At 39.1% G+C, this 15,630-nt stretch overlaps 1 protein-coding gene across 1 annotated transcript in view; it reads right to left on the bottom strand.

The window, feature by feature from the left end:
• ESR1 (estrogen receptor 1) overlaps nucleotides 1–15,630 on the bottom strand; it is a 181,333-nt gene that overhangs the window by 127,981 nt on the left and 37,722 nt on the right. Inside the window, exon 2 of the mRNA XM_085308427.1 lies at nucleotides 121–625. Coding sequence (XP_085164553.1) covers nucleotides 121–625 — 505 coding nt within the window. The remainder of the gene's footprint in view (nucleotides 1–120; nucleotides 626–15,630) is intronic.

Genomic DNA, 15,630 nt, shown 5'->3' with positions numbered 1-15,630 from the left:
GAAAAGAAAAGAAAAGAAAAGAAAAGAAAAGAAAAGAAAAGAAAAGAAAAGAAAAGAAAAGAAAAGAAAAGAAAAGAAAAGAAAAGAGAGAAGAAAGGAAAAATTATCTGTAGCATTTACCTGTAGAAGGCTGGGGGAGCAGCTTCCCTCATTCCAAAGCTGCCCTGTTCATTCTCAAGGTAGTAGGGTACCTGTTGGCCGTGGTGATGGATGAAGGGTGAGAGCTGGGGTGCCGTCTGCAAGAATACCACAGGGCTTGGTGGGACATTGTTCAGTGAGTGAAATCCTGCCAAACTGCTGGACCCAAAGGACTCAGAAGTAGGGGCATAACTGAGAGTAGTAGAGCTGTACACRGGAGCAGTGGTAGCAAAATCGTAAGCGGCCCCTTCTGGGTAGTTGAAAACCCCTGTCTTGTTGCTCTCCACGTACATGTCGCTGAGCGATCTTTCCAGAGGGATCTTCAGCTGAGGTCTGCCCAGTGTCTCCAGCTCCGTGCCTTGGATCTGGTGCAGCAGGGTAACGCCAGAGGTTTTGGTGTGAAGGGTCATGGTCATTGCTAATGGCAGTGAGCAAGAAGCATATCTGCTTTTATTGTCAACAGCGAGATCGGCAGCTGGCAGTCCACCTAAAAAAGAGACCAGAACCTATTCTGAGGCTCAGCAGAAATCATATTAAAGCAGCACTGCACAGGTATTCATCTAATCTCGGCAAGGAGGAGGATACAATCAAAGGCAAAGTGAGCACTGAAAACACACATTCTCTCTCTCCCTCTCTCTCTCTCTCTCTTTCTAACTTTTAAGTACTCCTCATCTGCGCTAATATGCATTACAAAGGTGCTGGCCACAAGCCAGGAACTCTTGCCTTGTGCTGACATTGGTTTAACCATCACTTCAGAAACAATTAGTTTTGGAGTTATASCAAATAATTGTCCCACTAAATGTTACTTTATTCTTACTAGTCATTTAATTTTTCACTTCAGAGTAGCCAGTGCTCCACGGTGACTAACGGAAAAGACCGCTTAAATCAAACCAGGAAGACTAGTCCAGTGGTCAGCCAGATTACTGCCTTTTATTTCCTCAGCAGGCTCCAATCTATCTGTGTTTATCTCTCCTCCTGTTTGATTCATTTTCATGTTTGCTAGAAATATGTAAAGTGTACATTGTAATGACCCTGGTTAGGACTATGCTGTAACTGAGATATGACAGAGCAGAATGTGTGTGCATGTGCTTGCGTGTGTGTGTGTGTGTGTGTGTGTGTGTGTGTGTGTGTTTGTGTGTGTTTGTGTAACTAGCCTCAGTCAATAAAACTAGCTGGCAGAAATAAAAGGATGTATGATATCTACGTAGGAGAAAAGGCTTATAATACACTTTCATCAGTAATGACAATTTGCAGCAACTAACCTAACTGTAAAAGCAACATTGAAAACATGAAGAAAAGCTTTAGATTAGCTTATGAATTTYGGACTTCTTCTTTTGAGGCTGTAAAGTGATGAAACAAAGTGTCATGCAGACTTTATCACAGTAAAACCCTAACGGTTAGAGAAAAAAATGGTTTGATTACATGGCATGTGAATTGAATGCAGGAATTTTGCCTATTCCCATAAACAGAAGCTCAGCAAACTCAAATTTTGAAATCAGACTGGAAAATCAAGTAATCTAAAATAATCAAGAGGGATTAACTGTAAAATAAACTGAAATGCTTCTCAGTTATATTTAGAAAAAGGAGAGAGAACATAATGAAAAGGTGTGGTATGCATGCTTCATCTTGCACTCTCATTCCATATAATTTTAACTTTCCATAAACCAGTTATCCTGAACCAGCTAAAGGAAAACCTCCAAAAACTGTTTCAAGTTCTCTAGCATTATTGCTGTGGTCTGTGGTCCAGCCAGTGAAATAGGTTAATGCTAACCCTAAACACGTTAATATAACGGCTCCAGTTAGTATGGTTTGAACACTAGCAAAGCCTGTGCTATACTTAAACAACTCCCCAGTTACTCAGCTCAACGTTCAAAAGACCGAGAAACTGAAAAACTCAGTATGCAGGTCACTAATAACATCAAGAAAACTTTACTAAAAATGATTTTATTTTAATAACACTATGTTTTTTTTAACTACTGAAACAGTAAAAGTTATTTATATTTGCAAGGCTATACAGAAGTAATATACATTTGTACTTCTGCATACACACAGCACACACATAAATAGGTACTTGATAGATTTCCTCACCCACCACCCTCCCTACCCTGTTCAAATTTCAGATCGTAGACTTTGATCAAAGAGATAAGCCTGTTTAAATAACACTGGACTAAACATGTTCCTAGTTAAAAAAAATAATCAGACAATCCTACCCAGCAGTTCAGAAAGTCTTCGAAGAGTTATTCTGACAATATGCCAGGCAGTGTGAGAGAAAAAAAAGAGCGTGTGTATATGTTTGCATAGAGTGGGTGATTGTGCGTTTGCAGAGACTCACAAAACAGCAAGCGAGCATTGCTCTCAGCAGCCAGTCTGCAGGGCTACACAGGCCGAACTGAATGGCAGTTACAAGTTTAAGGTTGGTTACTCTTACAGATTTCATTTTGTGCTTCAGGAATACATAGAGAAGGCATTTTTTTCATATTATACTGCATAATCTGAGAACTAATATGGCTCATTCTGCCATAATAAAATACCCACTTCTACAGCAGCATAAAGGCTTTAAACTTTTTTTTTWAAACATTATCTGATATGTACTCAACTTTAGAAATACTGTTTTGACATGTAATAAAATGCTACAGAATAATAGCTATGCAGAAGAGGGAAGATAAAAGGGTGCACACACAGATTGGACTTCTGAATGCATCCTGCGCAAACTCGGCGCTCCTTACATGCAATTTTTTTAAAAAATTGATTAACTGTTTGAGGGGAGTTGTGTGCTTTTAGGAAGATCAAATATTTTAGATTGACATCATATACAAACAGCATTAAAACACACTGTAGAGTTAAATAAAAGCGACATTATTTCTGCTCTGTACCACTTTAACCAGAGTCCCTGGGACCAGCCTTCCAAAGCCACTGTGAAAGTTACCATCCTGCCCCCCGGAAAAGTCTGAGCAATAGGTAGAAATAGTTAGCTGCAGTATCATTGCAGCACATAGCCTGGTTCACATCTCAGCAGAAAAAAAATGTCAGTGTCACCAAGGTCTTGAGGACTGGCTGGGCATCCCTATGACAGCAACSTGAAATGTTTGGGTTAATTTTTTTGAGGGAAAAGAGTGAGAGAGGAGGAAAGGGCAAGGACCGGAGAGTTAATCAAGCCAAATCCCAGGACAGTAAATTTTTGACTTTGCATACTGTATATTTTGTTTAGATATAAAAAAGGTGAGAAGTGCTAGAGGTTATCAAGCAGGTTTATTTTCCTTGTCTTCTGTTATGACGACTTCTACTCTCTCCAAATTAACATACAGAATTTCACCCTGCTTTAGAGATGAGGTTGAATATGTCTGCTTGTGGGCTCACCCAAAAAAATGAAATCTAAGTTTCTAAAACCTAGCCTTTGAGCTTAAAGGCCAGGATTTAATCACCACCTAGTTTAATGATTTTGATCTACTAGATATCAAGTTTTTCATGTTATGCACATTTGGTATTTTTCACCAGTAGATGCCAACATTCTTTTCAAAAACAAGGCTACACTAAACCCCATTTTATATGTGCCTTTAAAAATATGCAGATCTGCTAGAGCATCATCTGCCTCATTCAACTGTGTATCTAAAAAAATTGTGTAGTATCGAAACTAAATGAAAACAATATGCAGCAGTATCTTCATTTCCAGTGCCTGACAGATATGTTCAAAAATATTCAAATTTGGTAAGTTCTCCACTAGTTTGTATTCAGTTGCAGCCAAGCCACTCTATTTTTGAGTGGCTATTTGAGCCCTCTCAATTTTTTAAAAAGGGGCCTCACATTGCTTTGGAGTTAAAAAGCACATATACAACAGCAGAACGTCATCTCCCCCTGCCTTCCTAGCACCCTCATAAAATATAGAGGTAACCTGGTTCTGAAAACTTCAAAGATTTGCTAAATTTGTATCAGGGATAGATTTGTTCTTTGTTATATTTGTTAAGTTTAGGAATGTACAAATAAAATCAGTGCTGGTTTTGAGCTAAAACAGGGAAGAAATAGGAAGAAAAGAGGCAATAGCAATCGATGAATACTGAAAAAGAAGAGAGGACAGCCTGCTGTAACCAAGGAGCACTAAGTATATGTTGGCAGGGAAGATCAAAGCATAAATTCCTTCTTCATGTACGCTGACATTTTTAGTGAGACTGACTAAAAGATGCGTTTCTGAAACCATGAAGATTAGACACTGTTGTTCTCATCAAAATGGGAAATGAACTGATTAAGTAAATGTAAGTGGAGGTTTAAATCTTGTGGTCCCTTTTTAAAAATATTAAACTTTCTATTTTCTTTTTCTAAGTGTGTCAGAGCCAATGACAAACTCAGATTTTGCAAAGTGAGGAATTCACTTTACACTAATAAAATACAAAATGTAGAAAAAATAAAACTAAGTCACATTTCTGTGCTAAATTAACATTGTTTACAGCTACAGGACATTTAGATGTTTCTGAAGGCAAACTCAGCCCATTTCAGTTCATTGATGCACACAATTTGCTTCTAGTTTTTACATTTCTATCATCTTCACTGATAACTGACTAGACAGATCAAATAAAACTAGCAGTTATTCATAATATGCTTTGGCTCAGTTGGACCAGTACCCTCACCAGCTATAAACAGGCAGGTCCTGAATCAAATTCAAGATTCAATCATAATAGACAACCTGAATATATATTTTAATCAAAATCCAGAACACAGCATAAAAACAGAAGTAGCCTCCTTCCACTGATTGCAATAATGTGATGTGATGCCAGCAAAACAGACTGAGAAACAGAAGGAAAAAAATAGACAGCTAAAAACCATAGAAAATATTACTCTAGGTTATCTAAATAACCAAAAGAAGGTTTGGGGATCTCCACGGCCACCATCAGTTTTCTACCAACTAAAAGTCCTGAAAACCAATCAGGGAATGGTAAAGGACAAGATCAATTTACAGGGAGAAAAAAATAAAAAGAAATGGAGGAAAAAACAACCTGAACAAAAATACAGTTTCTTCATTCTAGAAAAGATATAACAGCAGTTTGAGGGAAAGGGAGGTGGAAGTAAAAACAGTTGCTACATAAAAACTATTCAAATTATAGGAATCCTTAAAGATAGCAAAACTCCTAGCCCTATATTGTTTTCTTTTTTCAGCACTGGTTTCCAATTTTAGCAAGTATTCCAGCAGAAAATGGTAAACTCAGAACTGAGAAGGTATACTATAAATTTTCCCTAAACATGCTGACAGTGAGAGACCATAAACTTCATTGGTTCAGTTCCACAACTATAAAGATAGAAGTTTTTTTTAGTTGCTGCAATTAAAGAAGAATCTATTGCACATAACAGGAGGAACATTATGTTTTTCCAAGATTCCACTGTAGCATTACAGAGAAATTATGTTATGTTTAGTCCAGTGAGGAAACTCCTCAAGATAGACAGTTGGAGAACAGCACCATCTATCCCACTGCTTTATAAATCTTCTCCAAAGAAGAAGAAGAAAAAAAAAAGCCCTTGATACCGCTAGGCAAAGCATGAAGTATGCTTTAAAATTCCTTAGACTTTTAGTAGAGATAACTTTTAGTAGAGATAAGCTCTTCAATCTGTTATTGGGAGTTTATAACACTTAAATGTTTGTAAGTTGATAAGAGGATGTACACTGTTTTTTTCAGATAACTTACCAGAAATAGGCCTGGCACCAAAATGCTGGACCCAGGCTTCTTAAAATTCTTAAGTTATATTTTAAGTTGGTTTTACACTTAAACAGGGAGTATCTGCTTTTATATGGGAATATTTGCATAAAATATTTTTATCCCAAACAAGGATATTAGCATATACATTTATTAATTTACATCATTTAGATATATCATCAGTTTTGCTTGTACTTTATGTGAGAAAGTCTGTTATACATCTAGTCTGAAACTATCCATGTAATCAAAAGAAAAATTAGTTTGGGATGTTACCATGCCTTCTTGGGCAAGTATCCTTATGTCTTTAATTTTAAGACCCTATTTACAGCTATTTATGATTCTATCAGATTTTAGCCATTCAGGTGGAAATTTTCCATACTCAGAGACAATTATTTTATAAGTATCTAAGCCARCTAGGAAGAAATGTTTTGGTTTTACCACCTTAAAAATTTCTAGAAATGAAATGAGAAACCCTTTTTGCTATAAGCAAATGAGGCTTTTGGAGCAGGAACTTTGAATTTGGCAGGAAGCTGAAACTTRGTGTCACAAAACTGCCTTTTATTATTCCTCTGCAACTCCATCCATGTTTGGCCAATATTTAATCCCTTGAAAAATTAAAAGTTTTTAAGAGCTAAGATTTCTAAAAACTCTTTCCTAGCTGAGTCTGCTCTTTCCTCTCTCAAATCCTAGTCCTGACTAGGCTGTGCCTGAAACTTCCCAAAAGAGTGACTGAGATCTGGAAAGACTTCCCCTTTGATCACTGTTCTGGGGCAGAGCAGGAGTCTGGGTAGCTTGAACACAGATTACAGTGGAAGTTATCATTCTGAATTTCAGTTCTCAGGTGTGCATACTAAACTTCCTGACGCCAAAATGGGTCACTATCTTTTCAATTCAGCATTAGAAAGCAACAGATAAAAATCAACCTACTCTTTTCCTAAAGGAGCAAAAGTTCAGGCTCCTGCAGGAAAGAAGTAAGGCAATAAGCAGGATTGCAACCCTGGATTTCAGGAGAGCAGACTTTGGGCTCTTCAGAGACCTGCTTGGAGGAATGTCATCGGTTAAGGTCCTAGAGGGAAGGGGGGTCCAGGAGAGCTGGCTAGTATCCAAGCATCACTTCCTCCAAGCTCAAGAGCAGTGCATCCCAAGGAAAAAGAAAAGAAGTCCATCAAARGGGGCAGGAGACCTGCATAGGGGAGCAAGGAGCTCCTGGCCAAACTCAGAGAGAAGAAGAAAATATACAGAATGTGGAAGAGGAGACAGGCTACTWGGGAGATTTATAGGAATGCAGCCAGAGTATGTAGAGTGTAGATATGTGACGAGGAAGGCTAAGATCCAGCTGGAATTGAGTCTGGCAAGGGATGTTAAGGACAATAGCAAGGGCTTCTTCAAATACATCAGCAGCAAGAGGAGGACTAGGGAAAATGTGGGCCCACTACTGAATAGGGCGGGGGCCCTGGTTACAAGGGATGCAGAGAAGGCRGAATTACTGAATGCCTCCTTTGCTTCCGTCTTCACTGCTAAGGGCAGCCCTCAGGAATCCTGCAGCCTGGACGTGAGGGAGAAAGTCTGGAGAAGGGAAGACTTTCCTTTGGTTGAGGAGGACAGGATTAGAGACCTTCTGGGCAGGCTAGACATCCACAAATCCATGGGCCTGAATGGGACGCACCCATGGGTACTGAGGGAGCTGGCAGATGTTGTTGCCAAGCCACTCTCCATCATCTCCATCATCTTTGAAAGGTCCTGGAGAACTGGAGAGGTGCCTGAGGACTGGAAGAAAGCCAATGTAACTCCAGTCTTCAAGAAGGGCAAGAAGGAGGACCCAGGCAACTATAGGCCTGTCAGCCTCACCTCCATCCCTGGAAAGGTGATGAAACAGCTCCTTCTGGATATCATCTCCAGGCATATGGAGAAAAAGAATGTGATCAGGAGTAGCCAGCATGGATTCTCCAAGGGGAAATCCTGCTTAACCAAGTCAATAGCCTTCTGTGATGGAATGACTGGCTGGGTAGAGGAGGGGAGAGCAGTGGACATTGTGTACCTTGACTTCAGCAAGGCTTTTGACACTGTCTCCCATAACAYCCTCCTAGATAAGCTCAGGAAGTGTGGGTTAGACGAGCGGACAGTGAGGTGGATGGAGAACTGGCTGAAAGGCAGAGCTCAGAGGGTCGTCATCAGTGGCGCGAAGTCTAGTTGGAGGCCTGTGGCTAGTGGCGTCCCCCAGGGCTCAGTACTGGGTCCCATCCTGTTCAACTTTTTCATCAGTGACCTGGATGAAGGGACAGAGTGCCTCCTCAGCAAGTTTGCTGATGATGTCAAGCTGGGAGGAGTGGCTGATACACCTGAGGRTTGTACTGCCATTCAGAGAGACCTGGACAAGCTGGAGAAGTGGGCAGAGAGGAACCTCATGAAGTTCAACAAGGGCAAGTGCAGGTCCTGCACCTAGGAAGAAATAACCTTAGGCACCACTACAGCCTAGGGGCTGACCTGCTGGAAAGCAGTTCTGCGGAGAAGGACCTGGGAGTTTTATCAATGTCTATAAATACCTTAAAGAAGGGTGTCAAGAAGATGAGGCTGGACTCTCTTCAGTTGTCCCATATGACAGGACAAGGGGCATGGGCACAAACTGAAACACTGGAAGTTTCGTCTGAATATAAGGAAGAACTTCGTCACTGTGAGAGTGCCAGAGCACTGGAACAGGTTGCCCAGAGAGGTTGTGGAGTCTCCTTCACTGGAGATATTCAAAACCCGCATCCTGTCTAACATGCTCTAGGTGACCTTGCTTGAGCAGGGAGGTTGGGCTAGAGGTCCCTTCCAACCGCAACCATTCTACAATTCTGTGATGTTCATATTCATGTATTGTGTTTATATTAAAGACAAAATGAATGGAGTGACTGCTTTCCATGAATTAACATTTCCAAAGCCTAGCAAGAAAATTGAGAAAGTCATTAGAAAGACTACTTTGTATCTATTAGGACTGGATTAAGGAAGAGATATCTTCATAATGATTCATTAATACCATAATGCCAGGCTTCCAAAAATAGAAATGAGCCACAAGGTTATTATGCAATGATATAAAAAGTGACTGACAAATTTTGTTTGTGAGATTCAAAGTGTGAAAGAGATGAGGACAGAATTTCAGTACTGCTTCTTAGGTGAGAAAGACAACTGTTCAACAACTTCTTTCTAATTCCAAGAGGAAACAAGGAAACAAATTTGAGGAAACAAGTTTTACAACAAACTCCTTAAATCAAGGAATAGGAGCTCTTGAAGAAGAGAGGTAGGAATGGTGTGGGAGGAAAAGGAGATTTGTATCTGAATTAATTCTTAGGAAACCCCAAGAGAAGACTGCCTGTAAATGCAGTCCTGCTTCTTCAACATAACAGCATAAGCTCTGTACAAGAAATGACCCTTTAGGCATGAATTAAGTGTCCTAACTACAAGAAATCTCTTAGATACTAACTTAGGATAAGGAACTATATGTACAGCTTTATTTCTGTTCTTATGCCTTATAACATTTGTTAGAATGCTACACAATACAATGTGCTACCTGTATTCCACATTTGTAAATTCTTAATTTAATTTAAACTTAATGTATCTCAAGGGTGATTTCAAGCTAACTGGCATACACCCCAGTACCACATCTCTGCAGTTCTTTAAGATGATATAGGACTATTAGTATAATGTACCATCCAAACATCATTTTCCAGATCACTTAAAGGATAATAGGCTGCACTTCTGTTAAACTACACAGATCAATTTGAATGTTAGTGATGAAGGGATCTGTGTGGAAGAAACATCTCAGATACTGCRATTAGCCAGAAAAAAATGCTTTTTGATGTGGAAGAACAGCAGTGTGGAGCACATAAAAATATGCTTCTTCCCCCTGCCTTTTTCCACACACCATGGGTCTTCCAGTGTTTCAGCAGTTTAGTTAGTGGATGTCAGCTCCATCTGCCAATCAGTCATATTTCATAATTAACTGGGCTCATTCACAGTATTATTTGTCAAGACTCGTTTCTCTGCCAAATGCTTGAATGTGCACTAGGGAGCAACAAGAGCTCTCAGGCTTCAGGTTTAAACATGAGCATGCAAGTACTCTTGTGCAAGTGCATCCATGGGCATGCAAAATATGCATGATGAAACTCTCTTCAAGTTAACTACTCTCAGCCTCTCTTCTCAAATATTGCACTGTATTCTCTGCCTTAAGTCTAAATTTTTCATCTCTCTTGATGTACTTTCAAGTTAAGGTGCAATGGGTATCTAGTGGTACAATTCCAAAGAAAGACTACCATTAAATTTTCTAGTGCAATGAATAAAAKAAGAAAGTGTTTAGTAGCTCAAATCTGAAGCAAAGTCTATTTCAGGTTACTTGGTAAAGTCTGCTTGAACTATTTGAAACTACACATTTCCAAATTTTACTTGTATGCATGCTCAAGCACCATGATTTTCAGCAGTATCTTTCACCAATCATGACAGAGTTGGTCAGATAAAATGTTGAGGGTATTGAAACATCAGCAGAGAAGAGACTTCCAGAGGTCCCTTCCAAACTCAACCATTCTGTGAATCTGTGATTCTGTGGTATGCATATTTGAGTTCCCATCAAGACTGAAGTGATAAATAGTTATCCATCTCTTGTAGCTTGCACAAAATAAAACCGGTTGCCTCTTTTAATGGAGACCTCTGTCCCCTTTTCCTCATTTATTTGAAAAAAGAACTATCATTCTGTATGTCTGTTTTCCTCTATCAATGTTTTTCTGTACATACATACAATGCTGGGACATGTTCGTTAAAAGTGACCAGAGTGTCCAAGTGTTTAAAGGGCAGAATCTAACCCTAAGACAGAAGATGGTGTACAATCAACTGATGACTTAAAATATTTTCTTCCGTAGTAAATGAATTCAAAGATACCACATTTGGTTTTAAGATCTCACACATTCACATTTCTTTGCTAGAAGCTGGCTGTCCAACAGAAAGGTCTCTCTCACCCCGCAAAATTACATTTATTGTGGCCCTGAGGCCAAAATAACTCTTCTAACAAGGAAAATTAGTCTTCCCAAAGTCTTGCATTTAGTCAGTGCTTCAGCATCCCATCCCTTTATCCATCAGGATTGTTGGCTTCAACTACAGGTAGCAGAAGTCCGTCATTTCCTGGGCCTCTTCAGAGAACCAAGTTTGCTTTGGATATTCCCCTAATCATTGTCAATCTTTCGTCTCTACTATCTCAAGCATGGGTACATATACTTGTGTACAATCTGCAGCTGGCACATAAGGTCCTCCCGTGTAGCCTATCTTTCCTCCATCAAATTAAAGACTGTAAGACAATCCATTGCCCACACAATCATTGGACACTGAGACAGTGCCACAAAAGGACAACATCTCAGTTGTCCTCTGGGCCTATTCTCTGACTGAGTGCAAACTCAGTCTTAGAGGAGAACTATACAAGGAGTTCTGTRCCTGTTGTTGAAATAATCAGTGTTGCTACGCATTTTCATATGTTGGCTCTTGGATATCAAGAACTGGCTCGTTATTGTCAGCACCAGCAACTACTACTGCCACACCTGAGCACTTCATTGATGCCACTGGTCATCCATCTGGCATACGGTGGAGAATAGGATAGACAGCCAGCAAGTGTTCATTACAAGTGGTTGTGCCCAGCAGGGAAGGTGTTGGCTAKAGTCATCCTGTGCAGACCTCAGGCAAAATGGCAAATTCAATATCCTAGATGTAAAAAGGTGTGCCAGATGTTACAGGGAAGAGTTCCTGAGTTAGTAATAGTTCATCAGTCCTTTGTTCCTAGCAACAGCATATTTTGTCCTCAAGTATTATTTAAAACTATTGCTCACAAATTAACAAAATATTTTTTAATTCTACACAAATCTGACCCTTCTCGAAGAGAAGTCTTACTGACAGTAGAAAGTTCCCTCAGAAGATGTAATTCCTTTTTAAATAGCAGAAATGTATGATCTATTTTAAAAGATGCATTTATGGAAGAAGCTGTTAATTAGCTCCAAAACAGTTATAGTAAAGTTACGCAGGCCCAGGAAGATCTTGAAATACATGCTTATAAGAAATTTTCTAATAACTTTCGTTCTAAAAACTAATGATAGGGACTGTATCTAACATATAGACCCAAATAAGATTGTGCTATATCTCCCATGTTACTTCGAATCAGACACTGTTTTCAGTGGAGCTGATTATGATGAGCTAAGTTAAAAATGAGTTTAAGTGCTTTGCTGGATCAGGGCCTGAGTCTCTGATCCTCACACACACATCATCTCTGACGATCAGAGAAGTCCAAAATTAACAACCACAGAGGTTATATTTCATTCTTGGGGAATAACTTGCAAACTTTCCAAAATTCTGTTTCTGTGACATAATGTATACTCCTTACCCCRGAGAAGTCCAATTTTAAAACTGACTTAAGAAGACTACAGGCAYGGTCAATGAAATCTAAACCAAAAAGCAATGCAGAATGTTCATTTCTACAGTAATTATTATTTGTACTCAGGAGAAGCTAAGATCACCATCAGAAATTAGGTCCTCATTGTGCTAAGTACTAGAACAAAGAACATTTACTCAATAGCCTAGATTTAAATATCCAGGCTTATAGTAATGACTGAAAATAGCACCCTTAAAGAAAAGGTTTCACTATTTCTTCACGAAATTCAAATAGGCCTGATAATGATCTCCTACTTCCATTATGAGGTTGCAATTATTTAATAAAAGTAAAGATTGTTTTCTAAACTCTAAAGTCTTTTGATCAAGCTATCTATTCAACAACTGCAAATACAAGAAACTTATGTAGCGTAATAAATTAGCACTAACAAACAGAAATTGCTCAAAAAAGCAAGGAATTACAAAGCAGACAAAGATTACAAAGGACATGTACAAACTAGTCATAGTGTAACTGAAGCATCACTATATGGTAGAGCTACTGCAGACTTCAGTTCTTGCAAAAATATGGACCATGAGCAATAACAAACTGTCCATCTTCCATTAGCACATTCTGTCTCAAGGGGATGAGAAAAAAAGCCCACCCAAACAAATGAAAAGGTACGGGGAAAAAAAGGCTTCTGGTTGGTGAAAGCTTTCAAAGCCACTTTTATGATCCTGTAGAAAAACAAAATGCATTGTCATCTGTCAAGCGGAACAAATGGGACCTTAGTGATTCAGTAACAGTTGTGCTTTCTTGGCAGATATTAGCTTGTTTAAGGCAGGGAAGATCAAAGAACATAACTGGATGCCAACAAAAAAAAAAAGGTCAAAGTTACTTATTATTTCAGCATTCCCCTATCTTTATTTGTTCTTCTACCATTTTCATTGTTTTATGCAACAAGATGGAGGTCTTCCTGAAACAGAGGAGTCAGTAATTTAGTGAAATGGTTCTTCTGCAACACAGACTCTCCTTTAAGTTCAGAAAACCATCAGAGCAATAGGTTTTCCATTTCTAAGAGTATGTGAAATATGCAGTTCCACATACACCCTTGGCACAATAATCTATAAGCCASAGAAGGAACTATTAGCCATTAGCAATGAATTAGAAAAGGGCAAAGAATGAGCAGAAATCATTGGCATCCAATATAAGAATACTGATACTTGATTTGGAACTATACAAAATCCACGGTTAGCATTCAATAGTTGCCATTTTCCAAGTAGGTGAAGTTACAGCTAAGAAACTTTTAAAAGCTGCAAACATTGCTATCAAAATTGCTACAGCTGTGGTACATTAATTAAARCTTAGAAGTAATTTGTTTTGCCTGAAGAAATACCAATAATTCTTATTATGTAACTGACAGAGTTACTCCTAATATTTCCAAAATAAGATTTTGCCATAATAAAAACCGCAGCAACGCCTCACTGGTGCAGCAGAGAGTGGGCATATCTGCAAAGCCCAAAGAAGAGTGATGTAGAGCCTCCCAAGCCCTCTTTATTTGCCTTAGCTCTGGAATGTGARGCAATACTGCTGCCACCATAGTGCCTGCCATACTCAGGGTGATTAATTCCTCTCTCACARATAGCATAATGCTAATATGGTTATATTGCTTTGCAGACCAAGTTACTGTCTCTACACGGTGTAATTTATGAAGTAATTCACGCAAAAATGCTGCAAGATTCTTTCTACTTCTCTATCTTTCTCCCTTGAATAGAAAGGGCCTAGAAAGGCCTCTTGACAGGAAATAAAACTGCTTCGTACTATATACTCCTTCCACTGTACTGATTTTGCTCCCAGATAGTCCTGATATCATTAGAGCTATATGAACTAGTGACACACCTGGACCCAGCACTGTGACACTGTGAAGGGCACCAGGAAGCCTGGAGTCCTTGTAAGGTGGTTGGCACCCAAAAGTCAGTATCAACCGTCCTCATCAGAGACAACCAAACAACGTGGAGGTAACAGCAAACGTGCTAGAAGTGGTRCGAAGGAGTCTTCTCAGAAAAGTGCTTCCTTTAAAGAGCTACTGGTGGATGAAACTCCAGGCTCCTTCTACTCTAGTAAAGTACAGTGTACCTGCAGACAATCTCGGGTACTAAAATGCACGAGAATTGTCTGTACTGTTGGAATATTCCTGGGAATGAATCTGTCATGTGCCAAATCGCACTACCCTACACAATTTCTGAGCATGATTCWAGTACTAAAAAATTACAGAGACTGTTCCCATCAGTCAGTTTGCATCCATCCACTGCCCTGAGGAAATTACTAGAACACATACAGACAGTTCGTCAGCTGCCTAAGAAATTAATCTGAGGTGTATTTAATTTATGTTCATAAAGACAGCCCTTGGCTTCTAARTTTGATCCAAACAGCTTGGATTTCAATCTATTTGTTAGGTGCCAAAGTTCAAGAGCAAGCCATACCATTAAAARCCTGGGCACACCTCACTCTTAGCTGCTTCTGCATGACCTGAGCAGACACAGAGGGTCCCTGGGCTCTTCTGGCCTCAAGCAGCCAGGAATATGTGCAAGATGCAGGGGAAACAAACCACTGCTTCAGCGTTCAAGGAATTTAACTTTCTGAAAGCCAATGTGGAAAAAACAAAACTGGGATATCAGAGCTTTAAGAGTAATAGTTTTACAATATACCTGAACTGATTTAGTGGTAAACTGTTGACAAAGTGGTGATATTGCTCCTCCTACCTTTACATTTCTGCCTCTTTCCATGATCACCGTTTGCAGAGCTAAGCTAGCAGAAAAGGTTTCCTGAAAAGTGAGTGTTGTGCTAACGTAGGTCCTGAGCCAACTCAAGGGAAGCTGTAGGAGCACATGGCCACTGTGGCAAAGTGGTACTGCTTTTTTCAGTAGCAGACAGCCCTTAGATTAATTTAGTGGTACTGCAAATGTGCATGCAAAAAGAACAAGCCAAAGTAGAAAGGAGGCAAACTGCCGAAGGGACATTTGTCTCCTGCACGTTCTCATCGATTACGATGAAACTGAAACACGTATACCATGGATTAAGTATACCTATTACATGATTTATTTATGTTCTATTATCTCTATTATMCTCTGTTCTCCTTAATAAATTCTTCTGTTTGATGTAAAGATTCAGCATTTGCAAAAAAAAAAAGTCCTTAAAAAAGTCCTTGTTTAAGACCCCYCAAAAGTATTTTGTTTTTCAGAAGTTTTTATGAAGATGATTAGTTCAGTTTTTCCACATTTCTCTRTAAAAATCCATGTGGTAAAATAAGGCATTTTGGTGAGGAAATTCTAAATATTTGAAGTTGGCCAATGTTGGTGAAAAATAATAAATCTAATCACTAGTAAGATTATTTGACACAATTCCACAGTGATACTGAGGCCTTTTTTTTTTTTTTTTTTT

The sequence above is a fragment of the Rhea americana genome, unplaced genomic scaffold, assembly GCF_003343005.1.
Source record: "Rhea americana isolate MKP2758 unplaced genomic scaffold, rheAme1 scaffold_275, whole genome shotgun sequence".
NCBI lineage: Eukaryota > Metazoa > Chordata > Aves > Rheiformes > Rheidae > Rhea > Rhea americana.
This window is presented reverse-complemented; position numbering and strand designations above follow the sequence as displayed.